The sequence below is a fragment of the Anas acuta genome, chromosome 9 (assembly GCF_963932015.1).
Source record: "Anas acuta chromosome 9, bAnaAcu1.1, whole genome shotgun sequence".
NCBI classification, from domain to species: domain Eukaryota; kingdom Metazoa; phylum Chordata; class Aves; order Anseriformes; family Anatidae; genus Anas; species Anas acuta.
Window position 1 is genome coordinate 12,739,551 of NC_088987.1, and position 21,070 is coordinate 12,760,620.

Below are 21,070 nucleotides of genomic sequence, written 5' to 3' on the forward strand. Positions count from 1 at the left end.
CAAAATAGAAGCTCATCAGTCACTGGTTTTGAACTGACAAAAAATACAGGAATGCAAAAAGCAATTCAGTCCTGTGGCGAGATTGGCGCATATTTATTTTGCTCAAGCTTAGAACATGAGCCTTTGTTTACCATAACATAATGGCTCAGTTACCTCAAACTTCCCATTTGTACTGCAAATTGCTTTTTCTCCTGCACTGCCAATTCGTTTGAGTGGCAACAGTACACAAAACATCGCTGAGAACGAGATATGGTGCAGTACAAACTGGTGAATATCAAGCTGCAGGTCACTAAAATTAGTAACAAGAGAGCTCCGTATAATTATTCAATCACCACAAGCCATCCATGAAAAGAAGCACACACATTGCACATTGTTAAGAAAATACAAAGGGAAAGAAATTACTAAAGTTAGATTCAAATCAGAAAACCTAGTGTTTGTTAGGAAAGTTAGTATGTAGTAGACAGATGAGATTCTACCTTTTAACAGGTATTCTTTTAAAATGTTGTGCAGATATATTTCATTTAAAAGTAACAACAGAGTCTTCTTTCAATACTGGATTTATGTCAAAATAGCTGTTATCTTTTTGGATTAAAATAATTGAGCAGAATTATGCAAAAACAAATTCTCAGTTGACTAACAACAGTAGTTTTGGTCACTGCTATTTAAAAGGTATCCTTTCTACTATCTATTTAAAAAACATATATAGTAATTAAGCCTCCGATACAAGATAAGGCAGGTAATTGCCAAGATTTAAGTAGGTAATTCAACAACAACAAAAAAAAAGCAGACTGGAAAAGGAAAATAAACCAGGCATTTGGTTTTTATTTTATGGAAACTTAATACCAAAGATAAGAACATGAAAAAATAAAAACATGAAAAGCAGTGCCTAAGTTACAACGGAGAAAAAAAAAAAAGCAGCCCTGCCCCAAGATAACACGCAATGGAGCTTATCTCTGAAACTGAGATTAGCGTGATTTACTTCATTAATGTCATACTTCAGTTGTTCTAAAGCCAAACGTTTAGCAAATTACTAAAGTAAAAAATCAGCTCCATTTTCATACCAGATATAAACAAGCACAACAAATTGTACAAGTTTGTGTCATCTTTAAAGCCTAGCCTAGAAGTTTTCAAAGTATTCCAGGCCCCTTTTTTCCCCACCTCCATTAGAGAAATGGAATCTGTTTAAGAAAAGTTGCCAAGTTCAGTCAAAAAGCATTGGTGTACGTGTGTCACTTCTTGACTTTTGTTTCTTTTTTTTTTTTTTTTAAATAATTTTTTACTGAACATGATAAATAATTTAGAGCACAGCATAATTTATATCTCTCAATTTTGAAGTAGACTTCAATGGAAAATAAAGCTAATACACTTTATTGTACTCTGTAAAAAAAGGAAGTGGCGCCTTCCTTCCAAAAATGTCAGCACCACAGCAATTTCATTTGGGCCAAAAACTTGATATTTTCTAAATTTGGAATAGTTCATAAACTTTACTGTACGAAACAGAGCACTTGGAGCTCACAGCAGTAACAGGCAGGAAACCTTTGAGCTATAACACAGGTACTGGAGGTGCTGCTGTGGGGTATACTATAGCCATGGCCTGTGCTAGGATTTGGTGTTCATGCATCTTTAGGCAGCACACATGGTATAATACTAAAAGTTATTAAAGTTTCCTTAAATGTGACATTCTGTCAAAATAGGAGAGAAGCATGGTGAAAGAAAACACACTGGGAAATCTTAAAGTAATTTGCACTGCCCCACTGAGTTTATAGCAGTACTTAAATACAGTTGTTTGGGTTTAGAAACGACACGTTTTCTGTCGTTTACACTAACAATTTAAAAAAGTGTTTGTTAAATATTCATTAAAAAGCATTTCAAATTTCTGAGAACTGAGAGAAGTAATAACAAAAATATTTATTTGAATTTGATATAATAATTGAACCACGTTTTCCTTTTGAAAAATCAGTAAACATTTTCTTCACAGCCATAAGCATGCAAATAAAGCAGCGATTAAGAATGCACAACATTTAAAAGTTACATTTCTATTTCCAATGCAGTTGGTGTGAAAAATCCCACCAATGTACAAAGGAAACAAAAAGTCAAGACACTGATCTCATATGCTCAGAAGTTTGAGTGCATAAACTTTGCTTTAATTCCTTTTTAGCTAAAACCAGCTCAACCTCACTAATTCTTTTGAAAGCATTGAGCAGCAGGTGTATTGGTGTCCCAGGCAGAATCCTTCTGTTATTTTCTTAGACTGAGCCACTTCACATCCATTGCAAGTAATCAAAATTAAATGCAGGGTTAATTTAGAGCTTTTGCGTGCCAAAGAAACATTGGGAAGGTATAAAAGAAGCTGGTTGGTACCTGATGTGATCTGGCTTTTTCCTGTCATGTGAAAAAATGGGGGAGGATTAAAACATAAGGGAAAGGAGGAAGAGGAATGAAAAATGCAAAATGAGCAAAATAAGCAAAGAATTAGCATGATCTGAAAATACAGCAGAATTAAAAAGGAAAACATCTAATGCACCAACCCAAAAACTATGCAGAACACACCAGTGTTTGGCAAAGGCTCTCTGCCCACACATACATTTCTTCACACACACTTTTTTTTAATCCGAATTCCTAAGAACCAAAAGTATTTTTTTTAACCTATTGTTCCATAATAAATTCAACTGATTTCATTTTCTCATACATCCAGAAAAAAATGCATACAAGATGTCATTTCAACAGAGAAATATACAACCAAAAATGTCTCCATAACAGCTGCTGTGAGACTTCGCAGTAAAGACTTTAATAAAGATTTAATTTTCTTTCCACTAAAACATCTCATCTGAAATACAAACTTACATGTTACATTTACAGTATAACAGGCGTTCTAAAATCTCCACCTCTTTCAATACAAAGCAACATCAAATGACAATTAGCTCTCAGGGTTTACTTGGTAACCTCCCCACAAACCATTTGTTTCTTAACCCAGTGGTGTATCAAACTATCCTGAGACTAGGAAACTTGACACAAACGTCCAAATTAATTGATGTCTTTGGACAAGTGAACCAAGCTAACAACTGCCTGAAAAACAAATAAACGAACAGACAAACCCTACATCATCCTAGCAAGAAATTAATTTGGACTGGAAACAAGTTTTGATACATTAGAACAGCTTTGTCCTTCTTCAAAGGTCTGCATTATCTGGTTTCAAGCTTTTCTCTCCACAGCAATTGTACTTTTCCCATTAAAATCCTCTACAGTGTCCATGGATTCCCATACCAAGACATGCACAGAGAAGCATCACGCTATCTAAAATCATAATGACATATCCAAGCCAGGCAAAACTCACTGCACCACTTCCTTTTCTCATGTTTTTAATGCTGGCAATTATGCACTAATGGTGAAAAAATGTAATGATTTTTGATACCTTTTCCTAATTTTGTTGTAAAGGTGTATTTTGAAAGGCCTAGAACGATCAAAATACTAACAGAGAGAAGAGAGAAAGTACTGTATTGTAACTGGCACTGCCAGCAGCAGTTAGCAAGAAGATGAGTGCCATCAGCATTGGTTCAGAATATCAGGAAACTCCTGTTTTTCTTTCTAGATGAATTATTCTAGTTTTGTTTCAGCTGATTTATTTTACATCCCTCACTTTCCCCTCAAAGATGGGCATATAATGAAGAAGCAAGCTACCTACCTGACTAGAACACTAGACAAGTATCTTGTCTATATCAGGGGCCTCAGATTTCAGCTCTGAATTCGTCATATAAAATACATCATTCTCTAAATGTTTCCTCCGTTGGTATTTCACTGCACGTTTCCATGCACAGTACAGCTTAAAGCAGTGACAGTCCTTCCTTTGGCTGGAAGTACACTCTAACCTCTGCTATATGTCAAACTTCAGCCAGTATTATCTCCACACAGGTGAAGCTGCAGTATTATGAAGTAAAGTATTCCATCAGGGGAAACAGGCAGTGGAAAGAGGCAATGACCACTTCAGTGCCTACAACGTAGCAAGCAATTACAAATGATTCAGAAATAAAAATAGGTTAAAAAAAAAATCTGGTTTTAATAAAATGTGAAAAATGAAGCTAGATTCAGATAACAGTTGTCTTCATTAAGGTCACTTATTTGATTTAATATAATAGTAATAAGTTTCACAATTAGTAATGGTTTGTAATTATAAGAAGTACAAAATTAAAATGATTCATTCATTTTTTAAACCATGGATGTAGATGGCTTGTCCACTGCTTAATTCTGACACATCCATCTAGCCTATCACAATGAAATAAATTAGTTTGTCAGTCTTGTGAGAAATAGAAAAAAATACAAGCTCTCATAGCTTTGTTGGGGATACAGTCACTTTTCTTTGTAGAGGCTTGTGTGGTGCTGCATTTGGGTTTTTTATGAAAATAGCAGTGACAGTACAGATGTTTTCAGTTGTTTCTGATTTTCTCCCCCATCCTACCTGGGAAGAGCAAGTGAGCAGCTGCGTGGTGCTTGGTGCCTGATGGGGTTAAACCACAACACCAGCAAGTATTAACTGTCTGTGAGAAGCAGGCTGGCTCTGAGTCATTACCGAGCTGTTTACCTTGGCTCTCTGAAATGACTGCTTGTTTGAATGTTTTGATTGAGTACGTTGAAACACGTGAACTTACACCATGACCTTCCTTCAGGATATCTTGATTTAACTATGACTTCCTTTGTGCCCATATTAAATTTTCAATAGACAAATTGGTTTTAATCAAAGCCTATACCCAATCGTCTTAAAGAACGATACAGTTACAGTAATAACAGGTACAAAGCCATGTCGACAGAATTCTCAGCTACCTTCCAACACTGCTGTCCTGCTTCCTTCTGTTACCTCCCCACAGAGCAAAGCCTTTATAATACACAGAAGAACCCAAAGCAAGTTAAAGTTTTGTCTTCAGTCACTTATCAAGAGGCTGCAGACTCTTTGAGCCTACCGAATATTCAGTGAAGGCCTGCCTCCTGCCCTGCTACTGCAGGGTTTTCTCAAAGTGTGCTTACACTAACACTTTACTTCTGACCAGGCAAGTGCTCTTCAATCAGATCTACAAGGTTTCTCCCTTCACCATTCTTTGATGCCTCACAGAACTCCAAACGCACTCAAAACCAACCCAGAAGGATCATTACCATTACAGACAATCATACCACCAGACCAGACTAGAGGTAGTCCAAAGCAAAACTCCTCAGAGAAACTGCGTGCTGCTTGCTAGTAAGTACTGCCTTACCAACGGCAGCAGCCCTTACATCAGTCCATGGATATAGGTGAAACAACCCCGACTTGCTATGGACTGGTGCTTTTCCAAGATGGTCACAGAATTATTGAACTGGAATTAAGGTTGGAAGGGACCACTTATCTGAATACAGATTCTGGCCTTGGAAACACAGAAAACAGTAAAACAGGTACACTGCTGCAAAAAATGTGGAGTATAAGACAAGCTCTATATCAAGACAAACTAACTTTGAAATTCAAGGACTGTACCCAACTACATTGTAAATGCTCCAGAATATGTAACATTTCCTTGAAAAAAAGCATACACCATTAGAAATGCAAAAGAAATCCTGTTCCGTAAGGAAAATATTTAACCAATAGTAAAACAAACATTGTTAAAGAGACAAGAGTAACAGTATATTTTGAATTCCCAACAGGACCATGAAAACTACTCAGTAGAAGTCACTGCACAGCACAGGAATTGTAAAGGAAAATGGTTTCATGCTTTCAGGAAGTCACAGTACTTCAATCCTTCACTACATTTCCCTGCTTACAACAGCCATACAAATTCATTTTACATTGTCACCTAACGCTTATTTTCCCAGCATATACATTTACACAGCATATTGTTTACAATCATAAGAATTACTCTGTTTCAACACAAAAGTAAAGCCAAAATACCATCACAAAGCCAGACTGTGCACGATAAAGCAAGCCTTCTATACGCAGGACTTCAGTACGCTCCTGAAAAAGGCTTGCAAACAACTAGGACAGACAATAAAGAGAAACAACCACGAAGTGCCATCCCTGCATCAATTCACTGAACAGTCCAAGGGTACTGTTGGAACTAGAATCAGTGGGTTGCACAGGTTATAAGTCAGGCCAGAATTCAACTTAACAAGCAGCATCTTATAAAGCCAATAAATAGAGGTTCTGAGTAATTACCTGTTCCAAGTCTTGAAGGCATTGCTGGCTCGCTTAAATAGATAGCCTTCCATAACAATACCATTGGCTGCATCTACATTATATTCTAGTTTTGTATCATCACCGGAGTAATCCTAGTACAAAGGAACAAGACAAGAAAAAACAGATTGTAGTTTCAATTAAAAAGATCAAGCATTGGCCACATTAACGTCAAAAACAATACTGGAGCAATAATCTTTTGCTTGCAACATTCACTAGTCATGCTATGACTCTCAGCCCCAACACTTCTTTAAAAAGTATTTTTAGGAGATCAGATGCAGGAGATAATTTTTATTTTGAGACCAGGAATTGCAAGATTGCATTATTTATTTTACTGTTTTCTCAAAGATTACACGAGAACAAAAGGAACACAAGGACTGTCTCTGAATCAGAGAAGTTGCATTTCAAAGAGGTGCACACTTATCTAAACCCTAGAGAACAAGTTTCATCTTTCACACAATTTAGCTTCTAGGAAATGTTAAGGTTAAAAAAACATGACCATATAAAGTGTTATCATTTGATTAGTACCTAGCATTTATTGTTAATACGTAACAAATGCTGACAGCTACTGAAATTCTAAGAGGAGCACTTTGTAGGTAATTATCACCTATATTAAAAGCCCTTGTCTTTGTATCTTTCCTGAGCTTTGCATAAGTACTATGAGTGGGATTTCTCTGTTTTTTCAGAGGTCCAAGTCATCTCATTCCCATCTGGACAGGCATTAAGTAGGCATTCAAATATATTAAACCTCCAGTATCTCCCTCAAGTTCCGCACAAATGGAATTTAATAAGGGGAGAAGAAATTGTGATTCTTCACATTCGCTGAGTATTTGAAGACTATCAAGTCTTCACATGGTCTTCACTTGATAGTCCAACAATGAAGTCCAACAGAACATTACATTCCAGAGAAAAAAATATACATATAAAAGCATCTCAGTCAAAGATTCAGAGGAGAAGCACTGCCAACAACAGACAGACAATGCTACCAGTGTATTTACTGTCCTTTAGATTTGGGATTTAAACAAACATCTCCAAAACTTATCTCTGTAGCTGATGAAAGAAAAAGACACCAGCAATTTCCAACTCCACCCCGCCCTCCACATATTCAGACTTGCTTTCATTAAGACTGAACTTGCTGATCTGCAGCCAGAATCCAGCCATCAGACACAAGGAATATTTCTTGCTCAGGTATGTGTGACCTCTTTGGCAAATCATCTTGTGGATATTTCAAAGAAAAGGAAGAATAAAGTAGAAGAAAAGTGGCAATGGGCATTGAGCCAAAATTTAAAATGAACTGCAGCCTGGTGCTGAGGACTGTATACAGCCAGCCTTGTAGGATTTTCTTAAGCTGTCATTATGACAAGTAAGCCAGATCAGGAATCTGGAGACAAGTAACTTGGACAGCATTGTATTTATTTGTTATCCCTAAATTAAAGTAAATCAAGGTGCTGGCAGAGATGACAACCACCTAGTTACATTTTCTTCTTCACAATCTGCCACAAGAATATGAAGCTAGAACTAGTAAAAGTAATGTTTATTTTTAATCTAGTAACAAATAACTGCTAGTAACAGGTTTACAATTTTTAGAAAGCTACCATGCCCAGCAAAGGTTGAGTAGGCTAAGTAGTAAAATGTATGGCAATTATAATCATAAAGCCAAATGTCACAGTACAATTTTAACATAGGATTACACAACTTATAATATACACAAACATTCTCAAACTGTTCACAGTCCTTTCATTTTTCCTCTTATACCCCCAAATAAGAAGAACAGAAGAACCCCCTCCCTCCAAAAGCACAGATTTCTTTTACATGCTGGTATCAACTCTCTCTTGAACCCCCAAATCAGAAATGAACTTACCAGCTCCCAAACATAATGAAACCTGCTAAAGATTTGCATCTTCCTGCCTCAGTGTTGCCTGCAATTCCTTGTCTAGTGTAAGGCAATATACACTCCCTCAGTCTTTTCTATCCAAACTACCACGTAATCACATTTTCCTTCATGTTCGGAAAACTTCTGCAGAAAATGCAATGGTCTTTTCCAGTGAAGCTCTTTTAAGCTTTGAAGACACTTACAAGTAGAACAGGAAAACTCCTTTGGATCATTTATCTCGCTACCCTCTCAGTCTAAGGAGTCCAAACTAGTAAGCCTAATTCATGAAGTGCATTTAGTTTTTATTTTTAATTGCTCTCCTGAATGATTTGCACTTTTACAGGGCAGATAAAGACATAACAGTATGCAGACAGAAGTTTGATATTTTCCTAACTATGCATAGACTACCAGATGGGGGGGGGGCAGAGGAATTGTTAAAGCTTTTATAAGCTTCGTCCATAAAGCTTCACTGAAGGTTGTAGTCAGGAAAAAAAAAGAATAGAAATGAACTTCATTACAATTAAAGGGATTAAAGCAGAAAAAGGAACTAGATAAGCTGTGTCTCATCTTACAGTCTCTTATTTCATAATTAAAGAACAGGGAAAAGCAGTCACATTTAATTTATTTTTATCTTGGCTCATGGAAAAGTTTAATGAATCACAAAAAATAATCAGGGCCAGAGAGAAATACATCCTTATCTTTCCAGTATCCCACAAGAGAATCACATGTTAATGAAACCAGTCACTTTAAGTGACTCAGAATTTTATATTCTTTAAGCAAACACACAGCTGATAAAGGCTGAGTTTTAAATATCATTTATTTGCTAATTAGGAGTCAGTTAGAACTACAGTATGCTTCACCTAATTAGCTAAAGAAATTAAATTAGTATGGAAGCTATACTGTAGTGAAATATTACGCATTTCATTCAGTAATCAACTTGAAGTAATCAACACCTATGGCTTCTGTTCTGATTAATTTTTCAAGGTTGGCCAACTACTGGAAGAGAAAAATGCAGAAGGGAATTATACAAGTGAAATATACTGGGTGTTTTTATGCCTTCTTTTTTTCTTTTAAACAATGTCCACGAGGAATAGGAAATCAGATGGCAATAGAAAAAAATCCACATTTGCTATTAAACTGTAGGTCACAGTAGTCTCAAGAGCTTTCAGTGAACAAACATTTCTGTACAAACTTACCAATTTAGCACATACACCAAGTCATTTCATAGCTTACAGGTTTTTTTTTTCTCTACTAATTTTCTTGTGACCAAAACATCACAAACCCTGCTTTTCAGGGGGCAGATTCACTTCCAATATGAAGAATACTTCTATGTCAGAAAAGCCACTCAAGCCATTTGATAAGTGAATCGCAGGGAGCGTATCAGCATTCTACTTGAAATTTGTATTCAAAGACGTTATTTTTCTTTAAAGAAGCAGAATATATAAAGCAGTAAAGGGTAGAGAATGAACACCAAAGAAAAGGACAATCTGAAACGTTACTCCAGCTGTATGTAGCACAACAGAAGACATTCACTGTGCAAAGCCCAGCTTAAATTCCATTCCCATCCCATAGGATAAGCAAACTGGAAGAGGAGTTGGTTAAGCTGAAGTTGAAAGCGCCTTGAGGAAGAGCTCAAAACAACAACACACAAGTCACAGTTTACAGTCTAAGACAAAGTGCAAAAAGTCAAGGTCATCACTGAACATACAAGTTCCTTGAAATACTGGCACATGTCTATTTTTGTGACAAGAATTTGTCAGCATTATTTCTCAACAGCAGTTTGGGTTTATGCTTGCTTTATGACCGTGGTAGCATCTGGTTTCCTATTACCTTGTTTACTCCAGATGTAAGAAGCTTTTGAATCATTCTTACTACAGCTGTTTCCTGAACAGTCTTTCAGAAACAGGGGTTTTGTTTTTTAAATTATAATTATTTGAATACAACAAAAACTACTTCAAGTTCCAAGCAAACGTTTTTCCTGCATTATTTCCCTGTTTATTGAAAAAAATATTAGCTCTATCACAAAACAAAAAAGCCATAATGCTGCTTACAAGCACTTTTAAAATTATTTCGTAATTTAACGTTACTCAAGTAACAGGCTGCATCAAACTGCTCGTGAAACACAAGGTAAAGATTCCTATAACAAGAACATTTCTAGATTAATCCATACTTTGTGTTGCTTCAGAAAAACAAGGAAAAGAAAAAGAGTGTTTCTTACACTAAAAAAAAGCTTGCACAGTTGCTGAGTAAATAGAGCACAAGAGTTAAAACAGAAATCAGACACCAATTATCTTCAACGAGAAAACAAAGTAATAGTGGTGACCAAACCCTTCCATGACTTTTACATTAGCCACTCTAACAGTCTAATTAAAAAGGATGATGATTATAAAGAAAAGTGTGATGGGTTATTTAATTAGTGCAATTATTCTGCATGCATATGCACATATATGCAAACACAGGTAGTGGGTGGGTAGGTGTGTGCACATGGGCACTTACCTATGGATTTCAGAAAAGGAACTGCTCTTTATCCACACAATGAAGAAAAGGCATCATTCTGAAGCATCAGATTAAAACTTCAGTATATTAAATGCATAAATACTTCATGGAATATTCAACTCAAGAAGCATAAGTTTCAGTAGCTATAAAACATGTAAGGATTTGGTACTGGAAGATTTGGGTACATATGCTTAAGGGGCAGCCAGTAGAAAGAAACATGAAAAAGCATGAGAAGAAAACAAAAAACAAGGCTGCCATCCTGGTCAGGCCGACTGGATGACAAAATGTTGTAAAGAACAAGATCCAAGGTCTACAGCAGTTCAAGATTCTGAACTTGGTGGCAAGGCTGGGAAAAGCAAGTAGGAAGAGACAAAAAACAACCAGACAGTATGGTTTGAATAACAAACAAAATAAAAATATATATATATTTGGAGGAGCGCTGAGAGGAATTTCCAATAAGCATTCCCTCCAAAGCCTAGCTGTATTCTAGGCATTATCGTCACAAAACACATTAGTAACTTGACTGACATGGACAAGAGACAACATTTAGTACTCAAAACACACAACTTTAGAAGACAACATACAATACAATCTGAATCTGCTGATTATATTTTTGCAACAGCATAAAATAGTCATTCAATTAAAATACGGAATAAATCAATGATCTCATGATGATTGCTGTTTGTACAAGAAACCAAGAGAATTTTTATACATACACACACACACCAGATACACCTTATCAAATCTCACAAAGTTTAGAAGTTTCAATAGCTATTAATACTATTAGAAACAGTTTACCTGTAAAGCAGCCTTAAGCAGCATTTGAAGAAAAAAAAGTGAACATCATTGGCAACAGCAATGACCATAATTCATGGTAATAACTTATTACTTCTACAGCCAATTAAACATAATTGCCCACAACTAACTTCTTTCACCAGGTACTGCTGTTAGAGCTCTAACAGCAACCCCCCCACCTACTGCCCACTCCTAGAACTAGCCCTGTTGAGCCCAAACCATTTCAAATTTTAACAAACATTAACCTGAGTTCCTTCCCATTCCCCCTTCATATAGATTCCTACTAATGATACCTGAATTGAAATCTTAGCATGTTTTCATTCCTGAATTTACTTAGACTTCAATTACATTCGATTTATTTATCTATTTATTTAAGTATGACACCTGAATAGATACAGAATGTATTTGAATGAGAGTAAGAAGCATTCCATTACCTTCAAACTGGTATCTAATCCCTTTCAAAAGTACCTGCAGTTTTAGCTCACTACCGGAGAGTTCAGTGGAAATATTTTTAACTTCTAGCATTATACCTGCAAAATCAATACTTATCTAGAGCTTATGAAACATCCAAACAATAGAAGTTATTCCCCCCACAACGTGAATTATCTACATTTTTCTCAATAAGCAAAAAATAAGAAGTATTGTACATACAAATGTGTCCAAAACAGCAACTTAATGTTATTACTTTCATATTAGTGTAGAGTTGAAGACCATACATTGGACAGCCATTACAAAAGTTTACTTTGCCTCTTTTTAAGCAATAACTGCTGCCACACTCTACAAAGTGCTATATTCATTTGGCACCATCCGTGTAGAAAGTGATACATCAGACTGTAGGACTGTGCAGCATGTATATACATCTCTTCTACAGGTATACAGGAGGAAAAGATAGCAACTTGTACAACTATACTAATTCCAATCCTATCTTGGATTCAAGAGTTCTAATGAAATGTTTAGGGATCCTCATATAAATCTACTGCTCTATTTACGTTTCAGTCAGAAATGAACATAATACCCTGTTCTGCAATATAAAAATGACGATCTGCAATCCCACCCCATGCTTAATAATGTGCAAGTCTAATCATCTGTACTAAAGATAACACTGTTCACAGTTCTGATGCAAAGATGCACTGCTGGGGAGAGATGCGAGAGACAGGAAAATGTATGTGCAGTCTACCCTTTACATTCTCTCAAGTACCTTTTGTTGAATAGTGGAGTGCTTTTGCTCCATATCTCTCTTCTCCTTTGCAGCATCTACAGCCAACTGATCCAGCTGTAAAGAGAAACAGAAAATTGGATCTTTAGATTTCAAAAGAAATTTGGCTCTGTAGATTTCATAATGCTGACAAAAAAAGAACACATTATGTCTAGACATTGCATGACTTGCTTTATTTGCATAATAAAAAAATCACTTCTCTGGTCACAAAGTGTTTACCTTTAATAACCACTGAAGCCTCGTTTAAAGCACTGCACTACCATCCTGAATTAACCTCTATGAAAGGTGTACGTTTCTTGTAAGCCTTCGGAGGAATGTTTGAAAGAACAGCATGGTGCCAAGCATATGCGACTTCTATACCGCATTGGTGCTCAGTCTCTGAAGAGAATGACTCATGCTTTAGCTGCTCCTGCTGGCTGACCGGCCTATGCAGCACTGCTGGCATTAGCAGCAAAAACTAGGAAGAACAAATGCTAGTGATTTTTCCCCCTCCAGAAAAAAGGACCGAATTGCCCCAACCAGGCTTTTGCATTGATGGTTTCAATCAAGTCAGCAGCAGTATTTGAGCAGGATTGCTTGGAATTGTCAATAGAACCCAACTGCTTCCAGTTTCAGAAATAATAATCTGATTTTGCAAACGGACTGTCACAACGGAGAGGATTTGATTAAAGTTATCTTTCTTATCACAGACTTTGTAGGGATGCTACCAAAAACATGTACATCCATGTTTATAATATTTTATTTTTTATTTTTTTCTTTTTGAAACCATAAGGAGAATAAAAAGTAGAAAAATAAGACATCCTGTTAGACTGTAAGTTTGTTTGTACAGGCTCTGATTTTTAACTAAGAAATATGATGAAGTGGAGAAGCAAGTGCTGCCTGTACATGAAACGCTACAGAATCAGATCAACTGCTCCTATACCTAGTCTGCAAGGCACAAGTGCCATTATACCCACTCATGGCATCCTACTGGAGAATGGCACAACTGCATCACCTACCACAGCTGTACGCCACGCGTGAGGCAGACCTCATTCTACTCCAGCCCTAGAACCAGGAGACTCTGAACAATGTGCAACTCCAGTTTTCCAGCCTACATCAGTCATGTAGCAGACAGGACTATATGAATAACAGACCCTCCCATTTACACACAAATTATATCATCTCCACCCACTCTTACAGCCACAAATGAAAACCTCTGCCAACTCAGTCATCTTCCTCAGTGTTGCATTTCCCTCATTTGAAATGATACAAGTGAGGGGGGCTGCTAACTGGCTCTTACACTCCTGTATGAGACAGCCTGAAAATTACAGCCCCAGACCTCCCAGCCATCTGATGGTTCCAATTCCAAGCTCTGCGAATTTCCTGCAGTCTTCTGTCTCTGGCTTGTTTATCCCAAATGGCTATGTGAGCACTTTCAGTCTCACGTGTTCATGTTAACAGAGAGGCACTGGCACAGGCTGCCCAGAGAAGCTGTGGATGCCCCATCCCTGGAGGTGTTCAAGGCCAGGTTGGACGAGTCCCTGGGCAACCTGATCTAGTGGGTAGCATCCCTGCCCATGGCAGGGGGGTTGGGATGAGTATTATACTGGTGTGACATTAATGATTCCCCTACAATGATCTCATTGACAATACCAGCCTGACTAAAACATCCAGAAAACAAAGTTGCTCAATTCTTTTCCATCATGTGAACCAGATATTTTGGAAGCGCACAAAAAAAATACAATAGTACTATCTAAGACCATCCTAATTTTAATATTTCATGTGCAATTAAACCTTACAATTAGGATCATATGCAACATTTACCTGTAAATGAAAATTCACTAACAAAAGCAGTTCGTAGCATTTTCAGAAAAATCTAACAAACGCCTGTCCCAGCATACCTTCTATCTAACTCAAAGACAGAAACTTCAACCAATATAACCTGCAAAATCATCAACAGTTAAACTTTAATGAGCTTTTTACAAGTCTGCTTCTGGAGGAAAAGCTATCCATTACTTAAAACTAAGGTCTGCCACAGGAAAATAATTCAACAAGTTGTATGACTTCAGGGCTTTCACTCACTATCTTTGCTCCACTGTCAATATATTTCAAACATTCAGCTTTGGATTCTTCTAAATTTAGCTCCTTCGGTTGCTATGACACCTGCACCAAAATGAGTATTACACAACACTGCTTACCAGGTGAAGCAAATGGATGATGAGCCATTAAAAAATAACCTTGTGCTCCTAACTCAAGTAATCTCTAGCTGGTAGCATAAACCACTACCAACTACACTGCTCATCTCCTTTCCACATCCCCTCCTCTGAAGGGATACTGGAAACATTCTATACTCTCACGACACTACAGTTCAACAATGACAACTCTAAATAGACGGATGTGAAGGAACACGGTCAGCTACGAGCAGTCACATGCACCTGAACCTTTCAATTGCTATTAGCACACCAAACACAAGGGGCTGCGGCTAAACAGCCTCTTCCCTTCTTGATGGAGATGCCAGTTCAAGCAGCCTCTTTTCAGCGCAATCGTTTACTTTGCCACAAGCGTGTACACACAAAAGCATATCCTTCTCTGACGGGCATCTATACAAGTAATTGTAATTATGAAGACCCATAGTAACCACATTAGGGTCCTAATCTATCAGAAGAGTAACTCCAACAATCAAATGTCTAAGTAGTAATTTTCTACAGTTCTCCATCTGCTTCACTGCACAACCCCCCAAGCAGGTTGAGAGGCACAGATGACAACAGCAATGGGGCAGAAATATGCAGCCAGAACTAGGAACTGTTTCAAACCAGGCCAGAACAATGTAATTTCATAAACATTCAACAACATATCTGCTTGAGATAAATGCAAATATATCTGCTTGCTGTCATTTATATGCTTTCATATATGGATTGACATTCAGAATTTGGGTTGGCTTTGTTTCATAGATCAGGTTGTGGAGTGGAAACAGAGGGTGTTACATCAGTGCAGTTGTTGCAAGTCTTCAGACTGAAGCAAAAAAAAAGGTACAAATATTTCCAGCTACACTCACTTGCACTGAAAGCAAGTCAAGAGACACTGCTGAGCCTTCTCCCTGCACCACAGACATCTTCAATTAAATACTCTATGTCCCTAACCTATTTTGCATAACTATTTTCACCGTCTCTTTTGTGCAGTTGTCCACAGTACATGCAATGTTTTGATGATTCTTTCACTGAAAACCCAGAAGTTGCAATTACGTGTTCTTAGAGAACAGAACAGGGCAAGAAGGATTTAATAGTATGAACTCAGTTTTGCACCAGTTATTAAAATACGACTTGTGTTTTATGGTCTAACTTTAAATTGCTTACATCAATTTTTACATACCAAACAATTTACACAGTATATAACATATACAAATTGAAGGAAACAAATATTATTTTTTTCTTGTTAAAGATGTAAGATGTGGCACAAATACGCTTTTTTTTTTTTTTGAAATAAAAGAAAACCCAGTGCCCTAAATACCACAGAGTACCTCAAGTGGCATCATATGGCTATGATTAGGTATGTAGATCCTAAATGCAGCATTACCTTTAGTAAAAGGACAACTAACAACTTTAATTCAAACCACTTCAGTATTTTAATGCTTTGCCTTTATCACACTAGTTTCCTTTTCATTGAATAAATCTGCAATATATCTGATATATGCACATTTTCTTCCATTTCCTTATCTAGTTATGAATCTGTAAAGTAATTTCTTACCTGTGCACCAAGATCTTTCATATAGGGCCCAAGCTCGCTGAAAAGGTCATAGCCTTGGTGGAAAAAAGCCAAATGGGCGTACATAAATGATAACATCTGGAAGAAAAGAAGTAGATATTTAAAAAGCTAAGTATTTCAGATATCACAGAAATATGTTCTTTAACTAATCCACATGAATAAACCAAACAAAAAAGAGCAAAACAAATTCCATGGTTATTTTCTGGTATGTTGTCATCTTGCCGCTTTACATCAATATCTTGTGCAGCTTCCTGTGTTGTAAATAAACATGAGAGGCAAAGGCAGCTAAGAACCATGCCAAAAATCTCAGAAATGAGTTATGGGATTAACAAATAAAAGCTAGTTAAGGGCAGAAAATTACTTCTGATTCTTGTAATCCAAAAAACTTTTGTTAACTCCTGTTTAATTAGGCCACGTACAATAGAGAGGACTACAGAATATATTAATGATCCAAAACCGTAACTTCCATCAACACAGCTGAGAAGAATGTTCAGTGTTGAGAAAGGAAACAAGTTGGGAACATGCAGAGCGCAACGGCAAGCAGCTAGAAAGCTGCAATTCAACTGAAGTTCTTGCTATCTTTATATAGCATTTAAATTAAATACAACTTTAGACCTTTGAAAGAAAAGCACCATTTTATCTGGTAATCTATTTTGCAGACAGCATACTAAAGCATATCACGTACTAGCTGACTAAGCTATTTATGCAAAAACACCATTTTTGTAGAAAGAGCTGAAACCATCTTAGAGCAGACTACAAGTACTTATCGTTTAGAAATGACTATAACAGGCATAAATAAAATTGAACTTTGCTAAAAATTCTAACCGTTAAACACTTTATTTAGGTTTTTACTGCTCTTTTTGTTGAGTGTTCATATCTGAACCATAATGATTACCAAAAACCAGCTAAATATCTAAGCGAGGTTATAGTAAAGGCCAGGCTGACCACCACAAAGTGCCAACTGTACTAGTAACGTTTGATGGGCAACAGGACAAGTTCACTTCATATATTGCTTTGCAGTCACATGTTTAACTTTGGATGTATTTAAATATATTCTAATACAGAAATCAAAGTGTATCTTACCGATTTTAAGATTTCTGATCTTCTTTTAGACTGAAGAACATTGATCTAAAAAAAATAAGTTGCTTATTTTATTCAATTTGCAAGTTCCTCCCACAGAAGTAAGCTTCAGATTCGTTCCAAATAATCATACCAAAGCTTAAAACATCAGACAAATATAACTCAGTATCTGATTTCACAAAGCACTTTCAAAGCTGCAGAAGATGCATGCTAATTTAATAATATTGCAGCTATATTTAATAAAAAAAGTTATAAAAGCTTGCAAAGCTAGAATTCCACAGTTATAGCCCCACAAGTAAGGAAGTTGTGACTCATTTCCCCTTGGGCTAACACCATCTCAAGTGTCCTCAAACTTGGATATAGCCCCAGCCACTGAAACAAGCAAGATTGCGACATGGACAATAAGTAGCATTTCATATATACTTACACTTTTAATCTGGCTGAAGTCACTGACCAACAGCATTGCCCTAGAACCTTGAAATATTTCACTTTATATAGAAAGAGGGACATTTTATTTTTGATGTTCATCCAATTCTTCTTTGTCCCCTAATCTCTCAAGTTGCCATCCTGCATTTACTACATTTGCTTTAAAAGGTCCATAGAACAGGAAAAAAATGTGCAATTTTGTAATTTAACACCTCTAGATCAGTTTAAAGATTCCAGCAGAAGAAATAAACTTACTGAAGCTATAATCAAAATCAGACTGCACTTCCATACTTAAACAATCAGTATTTTGGAAAACCATCTACAGCAAAAATAATTAAAAACCGTACAGAGCAAATCCTCAACTTACAGGACAAAAAAAAAAATAAATAGAGCAAAGCAATGGTTTTGAAGTACAATTTAAAGTCAATACAGCTATAAAGAGACTGCTGTTGTGAAGCCACTTTTCCAGCAGAAGAGTCATTTGAGTAGAAGGGATTCCTAAGGGTGAATTCATTTTACGCCTGCACTAAGATTCTGGAACTTATCCTCGCTGCTATAAATGCACCTTTATCACAGGAACTGTTCAGCTTTAGAACATACAAATTCCAGAAAGCAAGTGAGTTGCAGGACAATGCACATACAAGGTACTGGCCTACAGCAATGGCTGCCAAGTTTCCCCCCAGCTCTCTGACAGGTCTCTGTCACTTTTTTCTCTTCCTAAGCACTGGAGTGTCCCTTCCTTCACCTCCCTCCCAGGCTCCCCAACGCTGCTCTGCTCTCATAGCACTGCACAGAAGTGCATGAACATAAGCAGCAGCCTCAGAGGGCAAGGAGGCACCCACTGTGCTGCAGCCACCCCAGCTCCCTGTCACTGCAGCACTGGGTGAGCTGAAGCAGGGCCCAAGCAGAGCAGCCCAATGTCAGACTGATGGCATAGGCCTTGGTAGCTGAGATACAATGACCTGGGCTCTGAGAGGAGCATTTCAGTTAATGAGAACAGCACACACTGCTAGCTCAAGCGAGAGATGCCAAACTCACACCATTTGAGTACAATTCCAATGCACGTCTCTAATCGACTTCATTGAAATGCGAGCAGAAAAAAGGGGGCTCTAAGTCAGCAGCTCCAGTCTCTTCCCATCACACTCACTCAAATCATAATCTCTTTAGGCAGCTCACGTGCTGGGACCCCGTAACAGTGAGGAGCAGAGTGCTGTAACAAAGCTACTTGTTTCAATACTTCAGCTGGGCTTATAGGACTGGGCACTAACATTTCCTGCAGCACAATAGATGCTCGATTGCACTCATGGAAAGGGTGTTAGTACAGTCAAGTGCTACATAATTCACCTGACTTTTCAAACACTGAAATGAACTTTGTCCTTGGTGTCCAAGAAGCACAAAACCAGGGCTGATCACTGTGCGCACTCCAGCTGATCAGATGGACGACCTCTCTAGTGGGGGCTTTGAAAATTCTTCCTCACAGGCAATACATATGGACAGGCAACATACACAATTTAAAGAACATGAACTAAGCTTTGAATAACCAGCTGGACTGTCACAAATCAAGATAACGCTTAATATGAAACCAGTTTTTAAAAGGATTGTTCTGTGTTTGTATGATCATGAGAACGCCAGACACATTTAGGAGTTCACACCCCTTGTGCCATCTGAGTTACACAGTCCTGTTCTGCTGGAGTTATGGGAAACCATGAGACATGAATTGGAAGTGTCCACAAAAATATTATTATTTCGCGGGCTTCAAAACAGTAGGACAAAGAACACCTCAACACTCTACAGTAGATGCACACTAAAAAGCAAAACAGTAATGTTCTTGACTTCACCCATGGCACAACAAAGTCCTAGGTTCCAGATAAAATAGGATTTAAATAAAACTCAAAGCAAACAACTGAAATTGTAGAAATAGACAACACTCTAGATCACAATTACCCATTGAATCTGTGTTTGCTAGGCTACAGTTCATTATTGTTTTATTTATTATTATTATTCAAATACTTAAGGAACTACAGCACAGAAGACTTACAAAACACATTTAGGTAAGTATTGTTAAATTTGAAGAAATAACGTTATTGCTGCACTTACCTGAAGAACGTAATCCAGAGCTATGTGCCGAAAACATTTCCGTGTTGCAGTCAAAATATTGGTTGCTTCCTCTACTTCATGTTGCTTATTTCTTTGAACTTGAGCATTTTTTACTAGAGCATTCTCCTTTTCTTCACTAACTTTTTCAAACTGTTTCTTTGCATCTTTGAATTTCTTAATATCTCTAAAGAAAATGAAAGATAGATGACAAATGAATTCCAAAGCACGAAGTAATTGTTTAAAAGAAACACTAAACAGACCCTGCTTGTGACTGTTAGAGCTAATTTCTTTGTTTTCGCATTCTTTTAACAAATGCTCATAACAAACAGAAATCATACAAAGTATGGCAGCCTTCCTGTCCTCCTCTTTTGGGAAAGGAAAAACTGAAATTTAAATGCATCTCATGCTCACGGGGAAAAGCTTTAGTAATGACTTTTTTTCTAAGGCTAGACAATAGCACATAATTTAAGATTAATAACTTAAACTGTTACGATTTCAACATTTCTGCAGCTGGGTTTGAAACCTCTGATTTTGAATGATTTTTGCCAATTTTAACATACATTTCTCAACCTATGGCTGATGGCCTTCAGGAAAAGTGTTTCACCAGCTCTCTGAAGTCACATGCTTTTAAATTCAATTTTATGATTTTCCCATTACAAGTGCAAGTTGACTTACTCTTTAACAAAAGTCTGAAGCTGTGCTTTAATTGATCTTTGGGTTTGGTCAAACAGGATCTGAAAGAAAAAGTATTAATATGTAGTTCAGTAATTTTGGCACACTCACAACTTTCCATTTTAGATATGCACAGACAGTACTTAAGAATCCTTTCTGTAGCCCTTTGTAAGCCATGTGTTTCTCACCTGATTGAGGACTCTTGACCTAACAATAGCTTCTGAATTTTATTCTGTGTGTCAATCTGAATACTTTTTCACATTATGTCACATCCAGGGTTAAAAACATCTTTGAAATCCTTTGCAGAACTTCATTACGTAGCAAAAAAGAAAAAAGGAAATAGTAGTAGAGCAATAAAATAAGGCTGATAATGTTGCGCCAGCTCACACAGATGTTTGTACAGGAAGGCATGAATTTGAAAATTGAGTTACCCATGGCAAAAAATATTTTACCTTGATGTTACACCAAAAAATAATTATTTCTTAAA

At 37.0% G+C, this 21,070-nt stretch overlaps 1 protein-coding gene across 4 annotated transcripts in view; it reads right to left on the reverse strand.

Moving 5' to 3' along the window:
* ACAP2 (ArfGAP with coiled-coil, ankyrin repeat and PH domains 2) overlaps positions 1-21,070 on the reverse strand; it is a 64,945-nt gene that overhangs the window by 21,033 nt on the left and 22,842 nt on the right. For 2 of the 4 annotated variants that reach the window (XM_068692698.1, XM_068692695.1), the window contains exons 5-11: positions 20,587-20,645; positions 19,912-20,095; positions 17,392-17,436; positions 16,291-16,386; positions 12,550-12,624; positions 6,170-6,282; positions 2,362-2,382 (exon numbers count right to left, since the gene is read on the reverse strand). In XM_068692698.1, the coding sequence (XP_068548799.1) occupies positions 2,362-2,382; positions 6,170-6,282; positions 12,550-12,624; positions 16,291-16,386; positions 17,392-17,436; positions 19,912-20,095; positions 20,587-20,645 (593 nt within the window). The remainder of the gene's footprint in view (positions 1-2,361; positions 2,383-6,169; positions 6,283-12,549; positions 12,625-16,290; positions 16,387-17,391; positions 17,437-19,911; positions 20,096-20,586; positions 20,646-21,070) is intronic. The other 2 variants (XM_068692697.1, XM_068692699.1) reach the window with 1 other exon arrangement.